This window comes from Giraffa tippelskirchi, chromosome 4 (genome assembly GCF_054371585.1).
Source record: "Giraffa tippelskirchi isolate mGirTip1 chromosome 4, T2T-mGirTip1v1.2.pri, whole genome shotgun sequence".
NCBI classification, from domain to species: Eukaryota; Metazoa; Chordata; class Mammalia; order Artiodactyla; family Giraffidae; genus Giraffa; species Giraffa tippelskirchi.
In genome coordinates, this window is record NC_137278.1 from 204,000,720 (window position 1) to 204,025,660 (window position 24,941).

Consider the following 24,941-nt stretch of genomic DNA (forward strand, 5'->3'; position numbering starts at 1 on the left):
GATCCACAGAGGTAATGTTTAGCTGGTCTAGTTGTAAGCAATGTCTCTGGTGATAGTTTTTATAATTATTACCTCTAAGGAAAGGCCCTTATTCTGATGCTTACAGCTCAGAAAAGCTGAGTTATCACTGTGCTTTATACAGCTTTCTGTCTTGCCATCAAGCAGCACTTATCCTTCAGCTCATCTCTTCCTTCAAACAACAAAATCATCTAAACAAAAAATACCCAAGCTATCCACCCAAATTAAAACACGAGGAAAACATCCAGAAATAGGAAAAAAGGAGTAGAAGCAGCGATGTGTGTATAACACCTTCTCTAAAGTATCTTTTTTCCCTTGCTAATTCACCACAAAGAAGTGAGGCACAGCTGTTTCAGCTCAGGATCCTAAAGCCAGGGTATCAGATTTCTAGCAATGCATTCAATTTTACATTTCATTATAACTAAATATTTCGGAAGCATCTTTAAATTCCTTCTGATGGAAATTTACCTGTATGAAACTATAACTTGCCTTCATTTTCTCTGACTCAAATGTTAGAGTCATTTTTTATTTCTTTCTTCTCCAATATATCATCTGTGTATCCATTTCCTCTCTATATTCTATCTTTATACATTACCTTTCCTTCATTTCAATAACCTTTGAGCAGGTCCTAGATTGAAACAACTGTCTCCTAGACGCTTCCCTCCAATTTGTAGCTCCTTCATTTCTACACAAAGCAATAAGAATTATCTTCCACCAACAGCTGTTTTCAGTAATAAGAAAGCTAAGTTCTGTGACTAAGCTGAACATCCCCTTCTGTTCTCCAAGGCCTACAATGGATCCTAGTTGCTAGTTGTATCAAACTGAAATTTCCAAATATTGCTCATTATGTACTGTATAAACTGTGCAGAGTACTCTCAACTATCTTCCCACATTTTTCTACATATTAAAATTTATATTTTCTATTCCATTTAATCTGACAACCATGTATTACCATGATTAATTCATTTCTTGTATTCTCTACCACTATGGTAGGGACTGTTTGTTGTCCCCTATATTTATTCTCTCCTTCTTCCTTAACAATAGATTTTCTTTCATCTGGGCACATGGCTGTTATATAAAGACTACATTTCTCAGCCTTTCCTGAAGCTAGGAGCATCCATGCAACTAAGTGCTAAACAATAAGAGTATGTAAGCCAAAACCATCTTTTATTGCTTTTACATAAGCAATTTCCATAAATGTCCTTAAAGGGAAGGGGCATTCATATTTTCAACCCTTCCTCTTTCCTACTGGCTAGAAGGCAGATGTAATGGCTGGAGGCAAGCAGCCATCTTGGATTATAAAGTGGAAGTTACATGGTGAGTTTGGTGGAGCAACAAGACAGAAAGAGCCCTGACATCATGAAGAGCCATGCTGGTCCTAGAATACCTAGTTCTGGATTATTTTTAGAAGAGAGAAGTTCTTACTATGTTTACACCACTACCAGTTTTGTGGCCCCAATACTGTCACTCGTGGGTGCCCCTAATTTTAACTGATCCACACACCTCCAAGTTATCATTTGCTGTTTTTCCTGTCCCATTAATAATGCCTCCTAATAAACTTTCTTATCTTCCCCAGGCCCAGCCGAATTATCAGTTTTCTTTCTTCTTTTAAAATACAGTTTCACATGTATATTATCATATGTGAAACAGAACACCATTCCATGTTTGACGCATGGGACAAATGCTCAGGGCTGGGGCAATGGGATGACCCAGAGGGATGGGATGGGGAGGGAGGTGGGAGGGGGGTCCAGGAAGGGGAACACATGTAAACCCATGGCTGATTCATGTCAATGTATGGCAAAAACTACTACAATATTGTAAAGTAATTAGTCCCCAACTAAAATAAATAAATTTATTTAAAAAATAAATAAATAAAATATAGTTTCAGAGTCAAATGCCTACATGGATATGGTTAGTATTGCTAAGCTTACTTAATCCAATTTCTCTTTTTGTGAACACAAGCACACACTTCTATATATCCCCTTTGTATGTATATGATTCACAGTGATGGTAAATGAAATTTTAAAATCATGTAACAGATTTTTAAACAAACTTACTATAGCTTTTATATCTAAAAATTCATTATTCACTTTAAATTTTCACTACAAATGCACTTCAATGATGCTGTCATTCACCAAAGCTCTTTTTGAACATCCTTTTTTTGAAACAGACTGAAAGCCCATCACTGGATTTAACCTCTGTGAGAGCAGAAATACACCCAATTCGTTTACCAGGCCTACCCAACAGTGTCTGGCACATAGTACGCAGGTACTCAATACATGTTTGTGGCATGAAAAAAATGAATTGTAGCAAAACTTCTTCATTTGCAGGTAGATTGATATTTTTAAATAGTCAAAGGGTATTCAGAGCTCAGTCTAATTGAATAAGAAGCTATCATAAAGCTGGGAAATACCATTTTGGGCTTAAAAAAAGCAGTGACTGTAAGGCAATAAGCTAGATTTTCTTATATGAGTCACAAAAATGGCTCAGAGTTGAGCTACTTCTGCAGCAATTTAGGGACTCATCTCCCAGGCTGACGGTGAAGGGTGCCAAGCTTGCTCCCCGTCTCAGAGCATTTGTACAGCTGTTTCCTCTGCCCAAAGACACCAGATATACATGGAGAGTTCCCTCACTTCATTCAAGTCTCTGTTTAAATCTCTGCCCCCTCCAAAAGAACCTCCTTCACTACTTGACCTAAAATAAAGCCATTTCTGTCCCTCTCTGTCCTGTCACTGCTTCCCTTTTCTTTATAGGACTTGACACTATCTGACACAGTATTTTACATCTGTTTTATTTATGTGTGTTTAATATCTATCTCTGTCACTAGAATATTTGCTACATGATAAGAGGGGCTTTGTTTTATTCGCTGCTATCGCTCCAAATTTCTGCTAGATATCCAAATTTCAAATTATAAATTTAATAAACATATTTATAATGAAAGAAAGGGAGAGGAAAAAAAATGGAAGAAAGAAGAACAAAAATGGTAACAGAGAAGTAGCCAAAGGCGTGCAGAAACTCTAGGTAAGTCATAATTGGTTATTTTACTCTGTTACTTCATTTTAGGTATCAGTTTGAATTTAAGGCTTCTATCAGAAAATTTCAGAACGTGTCTCTGGCTCCTTCAAGATTTATTTCAAAGGACCAGGTCCCCAAAGAAAGAGGTTCCACTACTTTTTAGAAGTATTTGGTTGGTATTTATTAATACTATTATAATTACAATGCCCACCTCTTTCACTATTTTTCAACTGCCCAGTCCACACCAGTACAAATGGAGTGAACATTTGAGACCTCTTGACTTGTCAGAATAGTATTATACTTTAACAATTTTTAGCAGGATTGCTTTGTATTGGCCTTAATATTAACATTTTAAATTTTCAATTAATTTAACTGACACCTGTGATGTCTCTCTTTCAAGATCTTGCTTAATATAATTACATGATAAAGCTGGGAGGCAGACATTTGAAAATGCTTTCAACTATGTGCTTCCAGATGTATATGTTACTCCTACTATGCCCCTCACTATGGCACAAAGTGTAGTTGCTTTCAAGGGCCAGTTACCTAAGTCACATTTCACTAATATTTTTGCTCCTTCAAACTCCATTCTTTACACACAATTTATTAACAGGGTTTATACTGGAGAAGTTAGAGGAAAATGACATTCTTTTGTTGTTGTTTAGTCGCTAAGTTGTGTCCGACTCTTTTTGACCACGTGGACTGTAGCCCACCAGGCTCATCTGTCCATGGGGTTTCCCTTTATGTTTCAGCAAATTCAGTAGAAAAGATAACTGCATTTTCTTTCTGATTTCTATTATAACATTATAAATAAGTGCCTTCTTTTCTAAGAAGGACTACTTTTCAGTGCTCCAGATTTAAAGTTTTAGATAAAGGAAAAGGCTATATAACACAGGGAACTTTCCTAGAAGAGTTTTAGCACATTCTCAGAATTTGGAGGCACATTTTTTAATGTCAATGTCTTGATTTGGAGGGTCAAAGAATGCAAATGTGTGCACACCCAGACCCCTAGTCTCTGAACACAGTTCTCCTTCATCTGCAGTTATGATTAACATCTTAAAACTCAATCAGGATGCCAAATAGGGTAGTATTAGTTTAATACCTTTAAAGCTCAAAAACATTTTATTTGAATCCCAGATAACTGCATTCAGAAATAGTCATAAAATTTTCTACTGAGCAGTATCCTTCATCACTGTTGTCTACAGTATGATGTCTAACGTAGTAACAGTACTACTAATATAGCATTAATACTTCAGTACTAAAACCCAATGTTTTCTACTTTTTAGTTGTTCTTAAATGATACCTATTGCACTTTAGGCCAATGCCCATTATACGCACCTTTATTATGTAGCTGTGCAACCTTAAGAAGCTTATTCTTCTTATCTGAAACAGGAATTTCTGGTGTGGGGGCAGAAACACACGCTGTTGGTGAGTTACCCGTACCAGGTAATCTTTTAGGAAATGTCATAGAGTAGGAGGTACGCCGTCTAGTCTGACATGCTGCTTCCCTCTCTCTATGCAGCAACTGTTCGTCCATCAGCAAAGTTATAACTTGTTTTGATGTTTCCCGAATATAATAACCTGAAAAATACATTAATTGACTTAGAAAATTTTAATTAAGGCTGCCATAAAATTTTATTCTAAGAAAAATGAGGAAAAAATGAAAACATAAGTAAAGTGTAAAAACCTTTAGCAAATGTAGAGGGAAACCCAAGTTACATTAGAATTGTCAATGACTGTACTCCTGTTCTTATGCTTTAAGAAGTAAGCATATGATGAAATCTCATCATACACTGGCATTACATTTTTCATCTTATATATGCTATTCGATTTTTCTTTGGAAAGCACTACATTATTTATTTCATTTTTCAAATTGGCATTGATCACCACCTAATACTGTACTATATAGGTGTCTGTTTACTTGTTTATTGGTTTCTCACCTAGAATACAAGCTCCATGAGGGCAGAGACTCTTTAGTGTCTAAAAGAATGATTGGCACACAGTAAATGAAACTGAAAGTCCCTTAGTCGTGTCTGACTCTTTGTGACCCCAGGGACTATATAGTCCATGGTATTCTCCAGGCCAGAATACTGAAGTGGGTAGCCATTCCCTTCTCCAGGGGATCTTTCCAACCCAGGGATTGAACCTAGGTCTCCTGTATTGCAGGCAGATTCTTTACCAGCTCAGTCACAAGGGAAGCCCAAGAATACTGGAGTGGGTAGCCTAACTGGGGTCTCCTGCATTGCAGGCGTATTCATTACCAACTGAGCTATCAGGGAAGCCCATAGTAAATACTTAATGAATATTTACTGAGTGAATGAATCAATAAAGGAGAAAATTACCAGCGGATGTTGGCAATTTGATCTCTGGTTCCTCTGCCTTTTCTAAAACCAGCTTGAACATCTGGAAGTTCACGGTTCATGTATTGCTGAAGTCTGGCTTGGAGAATTTTAAGCATTACTTTACTAGCGTGTGAGGTGAGTGCAATGGTGCGGTAGTTTGAGCATTCTTTGGCATTGCCTTTCTTTGGGATTGGAATGAAAACTGCCCTTCTCCAGTCCTGTGGCCCCTGCTGAGTTTTCCAAATTTGCTGGCATATTGAGTGCAGCACTTTCACAGCATCATCTTTCAGGATTTGAAATAGCTCAACAGGAATTCCATCACCTCCACTAGCTTTGTTCATAGTGATGCTTCTGCTGGATCATCAAAAAAGCAAGAGAGTTCCAGAAAAACATCTATTTCTGCTTCATTGACTATGCCAAAGCCTTTGACTGTGTGGATCACAATAAACTGTGGAAAATTCTGAAAGAGATGGGAATACCAGACCACCTGACCTGCCTCCTGAGAAACCTGTATGCAGGTCAGGAAGCAACAGTTAGAACTGGACATGAAACAACAGACTGGTTCCAAATAGGAAAAGGAGTACGTCAAGGCTGTATATTGTCACCTTGCTTGTTTAACTTATATGCAGAGTACATCATGAGAAACACTGGGCTGGAGGAAGCACAAGCTGGAATCAAGATTGCCAGGAGAAATACCAATAACCTCAGATATGCAGATGACACCACCCTTATGGCAGAAAGTGAAGAAGAACTAAAGAGCCTCTCAATGAAAGTGAAAGAGGAGAGTGAAAAAGTTGGCTTAAAGCTCAACATTCAGAAAACTAAGATTATGACATCCGGTCCCATCACTTCATGGCAAACAGATGGGGAAACAGTGCAAACATTGGCTGACTTTATTTTTCTGGGCTCCAAAATCACTGCAGATGGTGATTGTAGCCATGAAATTAAAAGACGCTTACTCCTTGGAAGGAAGGTTATGACCAACCTAGACAGCATATTAAAAAGCAGAGACACTACTTTGCCAACAAAGGTCTATCTAGTCAAGGCTATGATTTTTCCAGTGGTCATGTATGGATGTGAGAGTTGGACTATAAAGAAAGCTGAGTGCCAAAGAATTGATGCTTTTGAACTGTGGTGCTGGAGAAGACTCTTGAGAGTCCCTTGGACTGCAAGGAGATCCAACCAGTCCATCCTAAAGGAGATCAGTCCTGGGTGTTCACTGGAAGGACTGATGTTGCAACTGAAACTCCAATACTTTGGCCACCTGATGCGAAGAGCTGACTCATCGGAAAAGACCCTGATGCTGGGAAAGATTGAGGGCAGGAGAAGAAGGGGACGACAGAGGATGAGATGGTTGGATGGCATCACCGACTCAATGGACATGGGTTTGGGTGGACTCAGGGAGTTGATGATGGACAGGGAGGCCTGGCATGCTGCGGTTCATGGGGTCGCAGAGAGTCAGACATGACTGAGGGACCGAACTGAACTTTGAGAACTAGAAATTATGGGGCAGATGTGGAACATTCTACTCGGAGTCTGCATGGATGGGTGGCTTTGGGGACAGCTGCAATAGTTCAAAGGAAGAAGCAGGTACCTTGAGCAGAATGTCAAACACAAGGATGAGGGGTTCTCCCCACAGCCTCAGGGCTCCTTCCCGAGGAGCAGTCTGCAGCATCAGGACAATGGAGCCACAGCACTTCACAGAAATTTGGGAAGAAATCATCCTGAAGTGAACTTCCCATTCAAGGATGCCCACTGCCCTAGCCACCTCCCATCATCCCCGAGATACTGGAGAGTAGGAACCTGGATGTTTTAAAGCATCAGAGTTGAAAGTGAAAAAATTCAAGAACCCAATACACCTGCTTCAATGATGAGGTAAATAATAACAATGGTAATAAGATAACATCTACTTGCTTCTTACCAATACATTTCCAAAAAGAATGAGTACATAGTACTAAAATATAATGGGCTTCCCTGGTGGCTCAGTGGTAAAGAATCTGTGTGCCAATGCAGGAGACATGGGTTCAATCTCTGGGTTGGGAAGATCCCCTGGAGAAGGAAATGGCAACCCACTCCAGTATTATTGCCTGGAAAATCCCATGGACAGAGGAGCCTGGAGGGCTATAGTCCATGGAGTCACAAAAGAGTCGGACACAATTTAGCACCTAAACAACAACAAACTAAAATAGAATAGTACTGAAAATAGTTAGGCAGCAACTGCTTTGTGTTTGAAAAAAGGGAGAATAGTGAAGGGGACTGAAGAGGCGGGGAGAGAGAGAGAAGGAGGGAAGGAGAGGGAGAGAGACAAATTCCAAGGAGAAGGAGAGACAAAGAGAGGAGAGGGAGGGAGAGAGAAAACAGATGCTTTGAAATAGGAAATTAAACTACGCAACAGATCAACAGCCAGATACTACATAAGACACATCAAGATGGAAAGCTTGTTAGTTGAGGTGAAGGTTAAAACAAAAACAAAGCTATATACTGTTTCATTGGGAATCTTTTGGTTATTAGTGACAGAACCTTAATTTGAACTGGTTGTGGGAAAATCAGGGGTTGAAACTGGGCTACAGATACAAATGAAGCAGAGACTAGAAAACTGCCCGCACCCTCACCCACCCACCTCTGCTTCCCTCTGTGGAATGTCTTTTCTCTTCTCACAGATCCGCTTCTTCAATCTGGATGTGGAAAAGGCCACAGAAAGCTCCATATTCACAGCTCAGACTGTGTCACCTGAGAAGTCTCCTTCTTCATTTATTCAAATTTGAAAATTCTAGGAGAATGACACTGAGTGGCCCAGCTTGAAAGTCACCTACCCGTCACTGTGACCAGAGAGTAGGATGCTACCATTGGCAACCCCCATTAGAAAGAGGCAGTGGATTAAAATGAGTGAAATAATGCCATTTGCAGCAACACTGATGGACCTAGAGATTGTCATACTGAGTGAAGTCAGTCAGACAGAGAAGCAGAAATACCATATGGCATCCCTTATATGTGGAATCTAAAAAGAAATGATACAAACGAACTTATGAAACAGAGACTTACAGACTTAAGAGAACAAAATTATGGTTTCTGGGCTGGGGTAGGGGAGAGGATGGGGGAAGGGATAGTTAGGGAGTTTGGGATGGACATGTACACATTGTAATATTTAAAATGGATAACCAACAAGGACCTACTGTATAGCACATGGAACTCTGCTCAGTGGTATGTGGCAGCCTGGATGAGAGGAAGGTTTGGGGGAGAATGGATACATGTAAATGTATGGCTGAGTTCTTTTACTGTTCACCTGAAACTATCAAAACATTGTTTGTTAATTGGCTTTCAGTTCAGTTCAGTCGCTCAGTCGTGTCCAACTCTGCGACCCCATGAATCTCAGCACGCCAGGCCTCCCTGTCCATCACCAACTCCCGGAGTTTACCCAAACTCATGTCCATCAAGTCGGTGACGCCATCCAACCATCTCATCCTCTGTCATCCCCTTCTCCTCCTGCCCCCAATCTTTCCCAGCATTAAGGTCTTTTCCAATGAGTCAACTCTTTGCATGAGGTGGCCAAAGTATTGGAGTTTCAGCTTCAACATCAGTCCTTCCAATGAACAACCAGGACCGATCTCCTTTAGGATGGACTGGTTGGATCTTCTTGCAGTCCAAGGGACTCTCAAGCATCTTCTTTACCCCAATACAAAATAAAAAGTTTTAAAAAAATGCTTTAATTTTGTACTCATATGAAATGATGGATGTTCACTAAACTTACGGTGGTAATCATTTAATGATGTATGTAAGTATGCTGTATATCTTAAACTTATACAGTGCTACTGGCAGGCGGGTTCTTTACCACTAGTGCCACCTAGGAATTCCCATACATCAAATACTTCTCAATAAAACTAGAAGAAAAAAAAAAAGACACAGTGGAGTGAGAGGAGGATCAACAGGATAGAAAAATGAATGAGGAAAAAGCCAGTATGAACAATCCTCCCAAACTCAAAGGATGAGAACATGCAAATCTCTAGATTAACTATGTAACAGGCATAGGATGTTAACTTATGTGGTCATTTACCCGTTTCCTGTACACTTTAAATTTCAGGAAATATTCTAAGTAGTGGGGGCACCGGCGAGGAAAAGACAGACAGGTCCCTTATGAAGATAATTTCAGATAAAAAATCATGTTTTACAGGAAATGAAGAAGAGAGATGTGCTAACATCAGTTCAGGGTGAGGTCAAGGAAAGTCTTAGTGAGGAAGTTACATATCAGCTGAGGCTTAAACAGCAAGAAAAAGCCAGCTGTGCAGACCTGCATGCGGGAGAGCTCCTGGCAGAAGGAACAGCCCAGATTTCGCTTCTTCAGGAAAGCCTCCTACTGAGAGATAAGAACCCCCTTTCGCCTCACCCTACACATACCTCAGGGCCTCACTGGTCACATTATGCCCTAGCTTCACACACTCATAGCACCAACACTTGTCTTTCAGAGGCTTCCATGGTTTGTAACTGTCTGGGTGGTAAATGTCTTTTTCCTCCATTAGGGTACAATATCTATGAAGGCCAAAACTATCCTTGTTCGCTTAAGAGAAACTTAAGAAACATTTGTATGTTTCACAAGCTGGAATCAAGATTGCTGGGAGAAATATCAGAAACCTCAGATATGCAGATGACACCACCCTAATGGTAGAAAGCGAAGAGGAACTGAAGAGCCTCTTGATGAGGATGAAAGAGGAGAGTGAAAAAGCTGGTTTGAAACTCAACATTCAAAAAACTAAGATCATGGTATCCAGTCCCATCACTTCATGGCAAATGTTGTTCAGTCACCCAGTCGTGTCCAACTCTTTGCAACCCCATGGACTGCAGCATGTCAGGCTTCCCCCAGGCTTTACCCACTAAGTCACAGGGAAGCCCAATCTGTATGGTGAAAGAAACCAAACAGTCATCACCTCTAGGAAAAAGGGAGGATTGACTGGAAAGAGAAATAAAGGAACTTTCTGGGATGATGGAAATGTTCTTTATTTTGAGTGGGTGATGGATATGTTTATCAACATTCGCCAAACTGTACACTTAAGATCTGTGCATTTTAGAGTACATAAATTATATCTCAATAAAGCACTATTAGCATTAAAAATATACTTTAAAAATAATTTATAGTAAAGAAATGGAAAATATTGTTATTAAAGGGATCAGTTATCGCTTTTATATTTTTTATATTCCTAAAAGAAAGTCAATTGCTATAAATTTGCTGAAAGTATAAATATATAAAGGTATTAATCATCCATTCACCAAATACCTATTGGGTGATCCTACACCCAGGCATCGTACTAAGTACTAGGAACACTATTATCGCCCTTAAGAAATTCAAGTTTGGGGAACTTTCCTGGTGGCTCAGTGGTTAAGGATCCATCTTCCAATGCAGGGTACATGGGTTTGATCCCTGGTCAGGGAATTATGATCCCACGTGCCGTGGGGCAACTGAGCCTGCGCACCACAACTACTGGAGCCCACATGCTGCAATGAAGCTCCCAAGAACCACAATTAAGACCCAACCCACCAAAAATAAGGAAATAAATATTAAAAAAAGAAGAAAAGAAATTCAAGTTTTGTAAGGGATACAGACACGGATATCAAGGTACTCTGACAGAGGTATACAGACACTGTGGACATAAAGGAGAGAATGGTACACTCTACCTGAGGATGTCAAGGAGATTCAGGACTGCTGAATCAACTATGGAAACATGGCATCTTTTCTGATGAGTTTGAGCCTTACCTGTAATGGGCCCTAAATCAAAGATAAAAGAAAACTGGCCATTCATGCCAGCTGTATCGAGTTACTTGCCCAAATTAGTTATACTTGAGTGAAGGATTTTTGTTTTAATTGGAGGATAACTGCTTTACAATATTGTGTTGGTCTCTGCCATACATCAACATGAATCAGCCATAGATGTACATATGTCCCCTGCCCCTTGAAGCTCCCTCCCATCTCCCACTCCATCCCACCCCTCTAGGTTGTCACACAGCACCAGATTTGAGCTTCCTGCGAATGAAGGACTTTTTAAGCCACAAGAGCTACAATTAAAAAGTATAAGGGGTACATTTCTTATTCATCTTTGACCTAAATATCTCTAAAACATGCAAAAAAGGATAAACTGCTCAGCTCCTGCTCCAGATTAGTGAACAGAGCTGGTTCAGTTCTTGGGCCCTTCCTATCTGCTATGTGTAACTAGTTAAATGCTTGGTCAAGTCTGGAGACAGACACATGTTGACAAGATGGAGTAGAAGTGTGACTAGCATCAGGAGGATTGGGATAATATCATTCATTCATTCATTCACCAATACACTACAGTAGTTAAGAACATGGATTCTGAAATCGAAACATCTAGATTGTAATCCTGGCTCTGTCACCAACTAGCCATGTGAAATATTAGGTTGGTGCAAAAGTAATTGCGGTTTTGCATTATTGAAATTTGCTGTTTGATATTGGAATACATTCTTAAATAAATGTGGCTATATTTACAGTATTTTAATGTGCATTTCTTGCTTTATGATTTTTTGCTAATGACTTATTACTTGCTCTGTATTTTATATGTATTTTAGACTATGAAAATGATGTTAGACAAAAAGCAAATTCGAGCAATTTTCTTATTCGAGTTCAAAATGGGTCGTAAAGCAGAAGAGACAACTTGCAACATCAGCAACACATTTGAACCAGGAACTGCTAATAAACATACAGTACAGTGGTGATTTGAGAAGTTTTGCAAAGGAGACGAGAGCCTTGAAGATGAGGAGTGTGGTAGCTGGCCATCAGAAGTTGACAACAACGAACTGACAGCAATCATCAAAGCTGATCCTCTTACAACTACACGAGCAGCTGCCAAAGAACTCAACATTGACCATTCTACAGTCATTTGGCATTTGAAGCAAATTGGAAAGGTGAAAAAAGCTCCATAAGTGAGTGTCTCATGAGCCGACCAAAAATGAAAAAAAATCATTGTTTTGAAGCATCTTCTTCTCTTATTCTATGCAACAACAGTGAACCAGTTCCCAATCAGATTGTGGCATTCAATGAAAAGTGGATTTTATCCAACAACTGGCGATGACCAGCTCAGTGACTGGACCGAGAAGAAGCTCTAAAGCACTTCCCAAAGCCAAATTTGCACCAAAAAAAGGTCATGGTCACTGTTTGGTGGTGTGCTGCCAGTCTGAGCCACTACAGCTTTCTGAATCCCGGTGAAACAATCACATCTGAGAAGTATGCTCATAAATCGATGAGATACACTGAAAACTGCAACGCCTGCTGCCAGCACTGGTCAGTAGAATGAGTCCACTTCTTCACGACAACACCTGACAACACGTCACACAACCAATGCTTTAAAAGTTGAACTAATTGGGCCACAAAATTTTGCCTCATCCGCCATATTCATGTGACCTCTCACCAACTGACTGACACTTCTTCAAGCATCTCAACAACTTTTTGCAGGGAAAATGCTTCCACAACCAGCAAGAGGCAGAAAATGCTTTCCAAGAGTTCGTCAAATCCTGAGGCACAGATTTTAAAAGTCATGTATTTATTTTAAATGTTTTGAGATAAACAATTTGATTCATTGCTTTAAATCTACTTCACCTGAAAAGCTGCCTGGAGGTTAAAGAAAACCATATTGAGAACATTATTTGAAAATGCTAACGTACTATTTGCAAATAAGTTTCTCTCATTTCCCAAATTTTGACTTGTTTTCTTTTTTCCCCAGTAGTATCACTATTATTAATTATTGAGCATGTTCTTTGTGATAGGCACCGTTTAACGTTGGAGATGAAGCCTGGACAAAACAGACATAGAATGTTCCTGCCCTTATGAAACTTACTTTCTAGTAGAAGATATATCATAAATGATAAGATAAAACATACAAACATCTGATAAGAAATACCATGAAGAAAAAGAAAACAGAAGGTGCAAAACATATCAGTGCAAAGAGTGGGCGGGGCTGATTTTTTGTAAATAGGGTAGATCTAGAAGCCTGCATGGGCTTCCTTAGTAGTTCAGCTGGTAAAGAGTCCACCTGCAATGCAGGAGACTCCAGTTTGATTCCTGGGTTGTGAAGATCCCCTGGAGAAAGGATAGGCCACCCACCCCAGTATTCTTGGGCTTTCCTGGTGATTCAGATGGTAAAGAATCTGCCCACAATGCAGGAGACCTGGGTTCGATCCCTGGGTTAGGAAGATACCCTGGAGGAGGGCATGGCAACCCACATCAGTATTCTTGCCTGGAGAATCCCCATGGACAGAGGTGCCTGGAGGGCTATAGTCCGTGGGGTCACAAAGAGTCAGACACGACTGAGCGACTCAGCACAGCACAGCACAGAAGCCTGCACGAAGAAGACGACTTTTTGAGCAAAGATCTGAAGGATGCAGAAAGCACTGCAGGTATCTGAGGACTCCAGGCAAAGGGAACAGCAAGTATAAAAACCATGGAGGGAAAAAAAAGACTTTTTTCTATAATATCTTCTACTTTTATCTTTTCTCTGGTCTCTTCTTGATAATCTATATCTAGGGTTTGATCCAGCTGTAGATTACTTGGGTCACTACAATTTCTCCTTGATTAATTTCTCCCTACAGACTTCACTCTGCTTTTTTTCTTCTCTGATTGAACAAAATCATTCTTACCAAGAAGTTTTTCAAGGATCACATTCCTTTCTTCAGTCTCTTGCTATTTTTATGACTTCCATTCAATAAAAATTTACTGATCATTTAACATATGGTATATACCCTCAGAATTTAGATAAGGACAGATATACATAGTAGATAAAATACACTATAAAAAATACCACTCTGATATTATGTATAAACTGCTGTAGCAATTATTCCTGCCCAGTGAAGAAAGGAAGAAAGTTGGGGGTACAAAAGAAGAGGTTTCTGAGCTAGGATCTGAAGACTAAATAGGAGTTCAAAGAGCAGATATCAAGGAAAGAATATTACAGGGAAGAAGAAACATCTTAAGTACAGTAGAGGTGTATAAGCAAATAATATATCAGGATTGCTTGATGATACAATGCACTAGATTGAAAACTAAAGAAATGAGTAGAAAAGTAGATTGGGAACACACTAACAATCCTGACATTATCATGAGAACCAGTCGTTTTGAACTATTTGAACAGCTCATCTCGTCAATAACAAAGTTTTACACATGCATCCACCCCCTAAATATATGTATACATTTATTTATGTATGAATTATCTCAAGAGCTACTATTCTAATATGTTACACTCACTAGAGAACAAACACAAAAAGAGAAGTGTATAAAACATAAAATAAGTAATATTTTCCCCAAAGCAATAACTTTTCATTAGTTTTTATTAAATTGGTAGTGTGCACCAATGTTATCAATCGATAACTAATATGCCTTCCATAATCAACATGAATATGCAGTTGACCCTTGAACAACATGGGTTTGAACTACGTGCATTCACTTAAATATAGATTTTTTTTTTTCAAGAAATATGTACTATGATACTACACAATCCATTGCTGGGTGAACCTGAGAATGTGAAACTGAAAATAGGCTATAAAGTTATGTTCAGATTTTCCACTGTTCACTGGAGGAGGACAGTGTCAGCGCCCTAACCCCCATGTTGTTCAAGGGTCAACTGTAGTATGCTTCTGGTGACATTCAGTTCTAACTTGTCTTTTTTTTTTTTTTTTTGCTTTCTTGATGCTAACAAAGTGAGTATTTATAAAGTCCAACACAGCACAGTTGTATTTCTTTAATCCTAAACTCAAACATTAGGTAATTTGAAAGACAGTGTATTCAACCATAACTGTACATACGATACTTTGTACATATAAAAGGTATAAATGAATACATAGATTTTCCTGTATATTGATAATTGCATGCTTATCTACTTTAACTCTCAAAATAGCTCATAAACTCTTTAAGGCAATGGCCAACCCTCTCTTTCCATTTAAAAAGATATTATCATAGTGGTAAATACAGTAATAACATAGCCGTTTTGTGAAGTACAAAAATGATTATATCCCATTCACCATTATCCAAAAAAATATGCCTTTTTAAAACCTAACTCTTGGGGAAAAACAAATATCATATACTCCAGGTGGCGCTAGTGGTAAAGAACCCGCCTGCCGATGTAGGAGACATAAGAGACTCGAGTTCAACCCCTGGGTCGGGAAGATCCCTCGGAGAAGGGAATGGCAACCCACTCCAGTGTTCTTGCCTGGATAATCCAACGGTCAGAGAAACCTTTCTATAGGGTCGCAAAGATTTGGATACGACTGAAGCAACTTAGCACGCACACAACGCATATATATGGAACCTAGAAAGACAGTATTGATCAAATTATTTGCAGGGCAGCAGGGCTTCCCTGGTAGCTCAGCAGGTAGAGCATCTGCCTACAACGCAGGAGACCCCGGTTCGATTCCTGGGTCGGGAAGATCCGCTGGAGAAGGAATAGGCCACCCACTCCAGTATTCTTAGGCTTCCCTGGTGGCTCAGCTGGTAAAGAATCAGCCTGCAATACCGGAGACCTAGGTTCGATCCCTGGGTTGGGACGATCCCCTGAAGAGAATGGCTACTCACTCCAGTATTCTGGCCTGGAGAATTCCATGGACTATTCCATGGGGTCACAACGAGTCGGACATGACTGAGGGACTTTCACTTTCACTGGAGACACAGACATAGAAAACAGACTTATGGACATGGGGGTAGGAAAGAAGGAAGGAGGATGGTGGGATGTATGCAGAGAGTAACAGCTATGGCTTTTCCAGTAGTCATGTATGGATGTGAGAGCTGGATGGTGAAGAAAGCTGAGCACTGAAGAACTGATGCTTTTGAACTGTGGTGTTGGAGAAGACTCTTGAGAATCTCTTTGGACTGCAAGGAGATCAAACCACTCAGTCCTAAAGGAAATCAACCCTGAATATTCATTGGAAGGACTGATGCTGAAGCTGAAGCACCAATACTTTGGCCACCTGATGTGAAGAGCTGACTCATTGGAAAAGACCCTGATGCTGGGAAAGATTGAAGACAGGAGGAGAAGGGGATGTCAGAGGATGAGATGATTGGATGGCATTACCAACTCGATGGACATGAATTTGAGCAAGCTCCAGGAGTTGGTGATGGACAGGGAGGCCTGGTGTGCTGCAATCCATGGGGTCGCAAAGAGTAGGACACGACTGAGCGACTGAACTGTACTGAACTGAACTAAACATGGAAGCTTATATTACCATATGTAAAATAGATAGCCAATGGGAATTTGCTGTGTGACTCAGGGAATTCAAACCAGGGCTCTAACAACCTAGAGGGGTGGGATGGGGAGAGAGATGGGAGGGAGGTTCAAGAGGGAGGGGACATATGTATACCTATGGCTGATTCATGTTGATATTTGGCAGAAACTAACACAATTCTATAAAACAATTATCCTTCAATTAAAAAATAAATTTAAAATTAAAAAAAAGAAAGAGTTAAATGTCTGTAGTTTTGAATCATCTCCTTAAAGAAAAAATAAATCTAACTCTTGGGCTTGCAAAATTTTAATTAGTATCTAATTTTAATAATAAATTTAACCCTAATAGAAGCTAATGCCTTTGTAATTTCTGGATTAAGTAGTACAGCATGCTCAAAACCCAAGAAGATATTCTCCAGTTTCATCATTAAGCCTCAACCTGACCTAAAATAAGCACTTAAAAAAAGAGGACATACACCATGACCAAGTGGGATTTCTGCTAAAAATGCAAGGTTGTTTCACTTATGAAAATCTATATAATGCACCATATTAATAGAATAAACAGGGAAAAACACATAACATAACATCAACTGGTGCAGAAAAGGCATCTGACAAAAGTCAACACCCTATCCTGAGAAACACACTCAACAGACTAGGAACAGGAGAGAACTCCAGCAACCTTATAAGGAGTATTTATGAAAAACCCATCCCTAACATCATACTCAAGGCTTCCCCAATGGCTCAGTGGGAAAGAATCTGTCTGCAATGCAGGAGACTCAGTTTCAATCCCTGGGTTGGGAAGATCCCCTGGAGGAGGAAATGACAACCCACTCCAGTATTCTGCCTGGAAAATCCTATGGACAGAGGAGCCTGGTGGGCTACAGTCCATGGGATCGCAAAAGAGTCAGACACGACTGAGCACATGATAGATGGAACATCATACTTAATGGTGAAAGACTGAAAGCTCTTAAGATCAAGAACAAGACAAGAATGTCTGTTCTCACCATTTCTATTCATCATTGTACAGGAGGTTTTAGACAGAGCAGCTAAGAGAGAAAAAGAAATAAGAGGCATCCAGAGTAGAAAGGAAGAAATAAAATTATCTCTATTTGCAGATGACATAATCTTGTATGTAGGAAATCAAAGAAATCTACAAAAAAAAAGACCAAAAACACCCCAAAACTATTATAGCTAATAGTTATTACAGAAAATATTATAACAGAGTAGTAAAATACAAGATCAATATACAAAAATCAGATGACCAGCTGAATTTCTACACATTAGCAATGAAAAAATCTGAAAATGAAATTAAGAAAACTATTTTTGTGTGTGTTGTTTTTTTTTTTTGTCTATATAAGTTCTTAGTTCCTGTGCTTACTGCAGTAGAAGTGCACAGTCTTAACCACTGGACCTCCACGGAAGTACCCATAGTTTCCTTTATAGCAGTACAAAACAAAATTAGAAATAAATTTTAGCAAAAGAAATAAAACTTGTACAATGAATACTATAAAACATGTTTGAAAGAAATGAAAGAAGACCTAAATAAAAGGAATGATTTCTTACGTTTATGAATTTGAGGAAATAATATTATTTACATGGCAATATTCCTGAAATTGATCTTCAGACTCAGTGTAATCTCAAACAAAATTCTAGATGTTTTTTTTGCAGAATTGACAAGCTGACGCTAAACTTGATATGGAAATGCAAGGGACCCAGAACAGCCAAAATGATACCAGAAAAGAACAAAGTTAGACTTGGAAATAAAGTCATATTCCTTTATTTCAAAACTTTCTGCTGCTGCTGCTGCTGCTGCTAAGTCGCTTCAGTCGTGTCCGACTCTGTGTGACCCCATAGACGGCAGCCCACCAGGCTCCCCCGTCCCTGGGATTCTCCAGGCAAGAACATTGGAGTGGGTTGCCATTTCCTTCTCCAATGCATGAAAGTGAAGTCACTCAGTCGTGTCTGACTCTTCGCGACCCCATGGAAAACTTACTACAAAGTGACAATAATCAAAATAGTGTGGCACAAGCATAAGAATAGATGTATAGCTCAATGGAACAGAATTAAGAGTACAGAAATAAGCACATATGTCTATGGTTGATTGATTTCTGCAAGCATGCCAATATAATTCAACGAGGAAAGAATACTCTTTTCAGCAAAGAGTAGTGGGACAACTGGGTATAAAACAATGAGTTTGGACCTCTACCTCACATCATATATAAAAATTAATTCAAAGTTGGACCCAAGATTAATGTAATAGCTAAAACTACAAAACTCTTAGAAGAAAACCTAGGTGCAAACCTTTGTGACTTTAGACTAGGCAATGACTTCTTACTTATGACACAAAGTACAAGCAACCAAAGGAAAAACAGATAAAATGGACTTCTTCAAAATTTAATCAAGAAAGGAAAAAGACAACCTATACAGAATGGGAGAAGATACCTACAAATCACCTATCTGGATAAAGGTCTTATATCCAAAATACATAAAGAACTCTTTAAAAACTCAAAAAAAATTTTTTAATGGGCAAAGAATTTGGATAGACATTTCTCTAAAGAAGACATATAAATGGCCCAACAAACACAAGAAGATACTCAACATCATTAGTCTTCAGGAAACTGTAAATTAAAACCACAGTAAGGTATTAATATTGCTTTACATCAGCAGAATGGCTATAATAAAAAAAGATAAAACAATAACAGGATTACCAAGGAGGTTAACAGCAATCCTCCTATTAGTACATAGCAATGGCACCCCACTCCAGTACTCTTGCCTGGAAAATCCCATGGACAGAGGAGCCTGGTAGGCTGCAGTCCATGGGGTCGCTCAGAGTCGGACACAACTGAGTGACTTCACTTTCACTTTTCACTTTCATGCATTGGAGAAGGAAATGGCAACCCACTCCAGTGTTCTTGCCTGGAGAATCCCAGGGACAGGGGAGCCTGTGGGCTACCGTCTATGGGGTCGCACAGAGTCAGACACGACTGAAGCGACTTAGCAGCAGGAGCAGCAGCAGTGGGAATGTAAAATGGTGCAGCTGCCAAGAAAAACAGTTTAGTGGTTCCTCAAAAAGCTAAATATTGACTTACCACGTGACCCAGCAATTCCACCCCTAAGTATACTCTCAAAGAAACTGAAAGCAGGACTCTGATAACTTGTACACTAGAGTTCACAGCAGCATTATTCACAATAGCCGAAAGGTGAAAACAACCCAAGAACCCATCAACAGATGAACAGATAAAACGTGGTTAAGTACCTACAAAGGAATGTGATTCAGTATAAAAAGAATGAAGTTCTGATACATCTTCTAACATGGCTGAACTTGGAGGACACGGTAAGTGACATAAGCCAAACACACAAAAAAACAAGTACTACATGATTCCACTTTACGAGGTACCCAAAATAAGCAAAATGATAGAGACAAGAAGTAGATTAGAGGTTAGCAAGGGAGCTGCTGCTGAATGGTTACGGAGTTCCTGTTTGGGGTGATGAAAAAGTTTGGAAACAGACAGTGGTGATGGTTGCACCACAGTATGAATGTAATGAATGCCACTGAATCATACACTTAAAATGGCAAACTTTATGTTACATTTATTTTATCTCAATTTTAAAAATTAATTATACATCAAAAGTCATAGGATTGTGCCCTCTAAATGGGTGAACTGTATGGTGTATGAATTATGTCTGAATAAAGCTGTTTTTTTAAGTAAAAAAAAAATCAGCTCTCAAGCTATAAAAGATATAGAAGAATCTTAAAAGCATATTGCTAAGTGAAAAAAAAATTCTGAAAAAGCTACTTATGGAATGATTCCAACTATATGGCAGTCTGGAAAAAAAAAAAACTACAGAAACAATAAAAAGGTCAGTGACTGCCAAGGGCTGAAGGCAGGGGAGAAAGGATGGACAGGTGGGACACAGGGCACTTTCAAGGCAGTGAAACTATTCTGCACAAAACTGTAATGGTAGATACATGACATTAAGCATTTTTCAAAACACATGGAACTGCAGAACACAAAGCATGAACACTTTGTGTAAACTAAGGACTTTTAGTTAATATTAATGTATCAACACTGGTTTAATTGTAACAAATGTACCACACTAATGCAAGATGTTAACAGGAGAAACCATGTGTAGGTGGGGAAGGGTGTGTGGGAACTCTGTACTTTCTGCATCATTTTTCTGTAACCCTAAAACTGCTCTAAAAAGACTATTTTTAAAAGGGATACTTAACAGAGAATGCACTGAATTTTATCCTCTTCTCATGATTCATAAGGCTATTCACTTTAACAAATTATAATTTGACTTTAGATGGGAGGAAGTGCTGATTCTTTACCACTGTAGAACAATATCAGGCACTACTGAATCATCCCAGTGCAATATCCTATGCAGCCTTTCCCTACTTCTCTTCCACCCCCGACAATATTACTTCATGACCTAAATTTCTGTATTCATAAAACTACTCCCATCATAGTTTCTGAAGAGTCCATAGTCTTTGGAAACAGTTTCTCACACTTATGACTAAATTCCAGTCTAATTATAATTACGAATTACAGTTTCATTCCAATCCCAAAGAAAGGCAATGCCAAAGAATGCTCAAACTACTGCACAATTGCACTCACCTCACATGCATTGGAGAAGGAAATGGCAACCCACTCCAGTGTTCTTGCCTGGAGAATCCCAGGGATGGGGGAGCCTGGTGGGCTGCCGTCTGTGGGGTCGCACAGAGTTGGACACAACTGAAGTGACTTAGCAGCAGCACACGCTAGTAAAGTAATGCTTAAAATTTTCCAAGCCAGGCTTCAGCAATACGTGACTTGGTGAACTTTCAGATGTTCAAGCTGGTTTTAGAAAAGGCAGAGGAACCAGAGATCAAATTGCCAACATCTGATGGATCATCGAAAAAGCAAGAGAGTTCCAGAAAAACATCTATTTCTGCTTCATTGACTATGCCAAAGCCTTTGACTGTGTGGATCACAACAAACTGTGGAAAATTCTGAAAGAGGTGGGAATACCAGACCACTTGACCTGTCTCTTGAGAAACCTATATGCAGGTCAGGAAGCAACAGTTAGAACTGGACATGGAACAACAGACTGGTTCCAAATAGGAAAAGGAGTACGTCAAGGCTGTATATTGTCACCTTGCTTATTTAACTTATATGCAGAGTACATCATGAGAAATGCTGGGCTGGAGGAAGCACAAGCTGGAATCAAGATTGCCGGGAGAAATATCAATAACCTCAGATATGCGGATGACACCACCCTTATGGCAGAAAGTGAAGAAGAACTAAAGAGCCTCTTGATGAAAGTGAAAGAGGAGAGTGAAAAAGTTGGCTTAAAGCTCAACATTCAGAAAACTAAGATCATGACATCCGGTCCCATCACTTCATGGCAGATAGATGGGGAAACAGTGGAAACAGTGGCTGACTTTATTTTTCTGGGCTCCAAAATCACTGCAGATGGTGACTGCAGCCATGAAATTAAAAGACGCTTACTCCTTGGAAGGAAAGTTATGACCAACCTAGACAGCATGTTAAAAAGCAGAGACATTACTTTGCCAACAAAGGTCCATCTAGTCAAGGCTATGGTTTTTCCAGTGGTCATGTATGGATGTGAGAGTTGGACTATAAAGAAAGCTGAGCACCGAAGAATTGATGCTTTTGAACTGTGGTGTTGAGAAGACTCTTGAGAGTCCCTTGGACTGCAAGGAGATCCAACCAGTCCATCCTAAAGGAGATCAGTCCTGGGTGTTCATTGGAAGGACTAATGTTGAAGCTGAGACTCCAATACTTTGGCCACCTGATACAAAGAGCTGACTCACTGGAAAAGACCCTGATGCTGGGAAAGATTGAGGGCAGGAGGAGAAATGGACGACAGAGGATGAGATGGCTGGATGGCATCACTGACTCAATAGACATGAGTTTGGGTGGACTTACGGAAACAGTGACATTATTATATCAAGTTGTCATGCCTCCTAGTTTATTCATTTTGTTCTTTTTTTTCCACATGGCCATGTTAATTTCATTTGGTCTAATTATAAACTGTGTTTTTAAATATACAAGTTTATATAAAGCAAAATACAAATTATCTGTAGGGACTTCCCTGGTGCTCCAGTGGTTGAGACTCCGAGCTTCCGTTGCGGGGGGTGCAGGTTTGGTCCCTGGTATGGGAACTAAGACCCTGCAGGCCGTGCAGGGCAGCCAAAACAAACAAAAAAACACAACAGCACAATTTAAAAAAAAAATCATCTCTAATCCTACCAGGACCACTTGTTAAACTCTATATAATAAACCTCATATACATAAATATAATTTTTTAAACAAAATTGGGACAATTGCATATTCCTTCTTCCATTTATTATCTCTCTCAACAAATGTTGATGGCACCTCTTCTGCTGAGACCCAGCAATGGGCAAGGTAGACAAAGTCTCTGCCCTCATGGAGATGACATCCTTTGAGGAGGACTAGGCAAACATATTTGCACTCCTCACAACCATCCTATGAGACAGACATTGTTATTATCCCAATGCACAAGGAGCTAAACTGAGGGCTCAAGTAATCTAGTAAATTACCTTAGTATATACAGTTAGGCAGAAGCAGAGTCAGGATTCAACCCCAGGTTGAAAGACAACCCTATTTGATAACAGACTCTGAGCTTTTAACTCATGACTCTGAGCTTTTAACTCATGAAAGAGATCTTAATATGATATCCTGTATCTTTATAAAATAGTACCAGGGGTAATAGTTTATATTAGCTCCCTAAAATAACACATTTACTCCAAGGACATAGTTCCTTGACTTCAATCATGAAGCTTGCTCATGGAAAATTATTCATTGCTATTTTGTCATATGTAAATTAAGCAGGAACTCAAGTTCCACTTTTTAACTTTTTGGTGTACTTGGGTTTTTTTTTTTTTCACTTTATTTTTTAAATCAATTTATTTAGACTAAAACAAAAACAGTTCACACATTTTCTTCCCTCCCTCTGCCTCTGACAACTGCTAATCCGTTCTCTGTACCTATAAACTTGTCTTTTTTTTAACTCCACATGTAAGAGAAATCATACAATATTTGCCTTTCTCAGTCTGCCTTATTTCACTTTGCACAATGCCCTCGAGGTCCAAAAGAATGAAATCTTGCCTTGTGCAACAACAGGAATGGACCTTGAGGGCATTATGCTAAGTGAAGTAAGTCAGGTCGAGAAAGATGAATACTACATGATCTCTCTTATATGTTCATTGTCTACGAGGTGTCATTTTATCAGGCACCTAACTGTGTTAGTTTCACACATCACTTTGAAAAATATATATACATTGTTTTCAAAGGCACTCAAGAGTCAACACAAAGGATTAAACAGGAAACCCAAACTGTCCCAGAGGAAAGGTAGCTAGTACATTTAAGAACTACTTTCCCCCAGCTTCTGCTTTAAAGTAACCCCCTCCCACACTCTTCCTCTTTACTAGCACACTGTATAAACTTCTCCATCTGGTACCTTGATCTTCTCCAGCTTTGTCTATGTGTTGAAAATCTTTCAGTGTTTGAAGGTTACAGTACCCATCTCTGCAATGCTGAATAACTTTCTTTGATCCATTCTTGATGAGATAATCCATTAGGATAAGGGATTTATACACATGGAGCCAGTTCTTCCCGTGGTCACTGAGTCTCTGCCATAGCATGTTCATAATTTCAGAGAGAGAAGTTGTGTTGAAAGTCAGGTCGCTGATATCTAACATTAGAGAACTGGAAGGACCCCAAGGGTCATTAGAAGTTGCTTCCCTGACTTTTATTTCAGCATCTGAGTAATTTTTCACGAAGTTTTTCACTTGCCTCCTGAATGCCATAGGTAAGACAAATTTGAAGGTGAGATGGGGAATGAGAGCAACAGAATAGGTGTTTATGTCATTGGTTTATAGAACCCTTGAGAGGTAGTTGGTCCCCAAGTCTGCTGCTCCCAAATACAAATGACTAATCTCCACCTTGACAAGGTATCAATTTTCTGCAAAGGAATACACAAAAAAATAAGTAAGTTAAATATTTTTAAAATGTCTCCTGAAGAGCAATTCAGTCTGAAAAATTTAGCTGTAGTTTCCAAATCAGCGCCTCACATACATCAGCCAGAATTGAGGGGGCCACATAAATGTTCCTAGGATCAATATGGGAAAATACCTCAGGAGGGATTAGCCTATGTTATTTAAAGAAACATAAGTGGTCTTTTGAGACCTCAAAGTTTCCATTGACAGTATCATTGGGACTTCCCTGGTGGTCCAGTGGTTAAGAATCTGCCTGACAATGCCAGGGGACGTGGGTTCAATCCTTGGTCCGGGAAGATTCCACATTCTACAAGGCAAGTAAGCCCATGTATCACA

The 24,941-nt window shown here is 39.4% G+C and overlaps 1 protein-coding gene across 4 annotated transcripts in view; it reads right to left on the minus strand.

Moving 5' to 3' along the window:
* The window catches only part of ENTHD1 (ENTH domain containing 1), a 91,474-nt gene that overhangs the window by 62,238 nt on the left and 4,295 nt on the right, over positions 1 to 24,941 (minus strand). For 3 of the 4 annotated variants that reach the window (XM_081590203.1, XM_081590204.1, XM_081590206.1), the window contains 2 exons: positions 24,068 to 24,571; positions 4,369 to 4,611 (listed from right to left, as the gene is read on the minus strand). In XM_081590203.1, the coding sequence (XP_081446329.1) occupies positions 4,369 to 4,611; positions 24,068 to 24,416 (592 nt within the window). In that variant the 5' untranslated portion in view covers positions 24,417 to 24,571. The remainder of the gene's footprint in view (positions 1 to 4,368; positions 4,612 to 24,067; positions 24,572 to 24,941) is intronic. The other variant, XM_081590207.1, reaches the window with a different exon arrangement.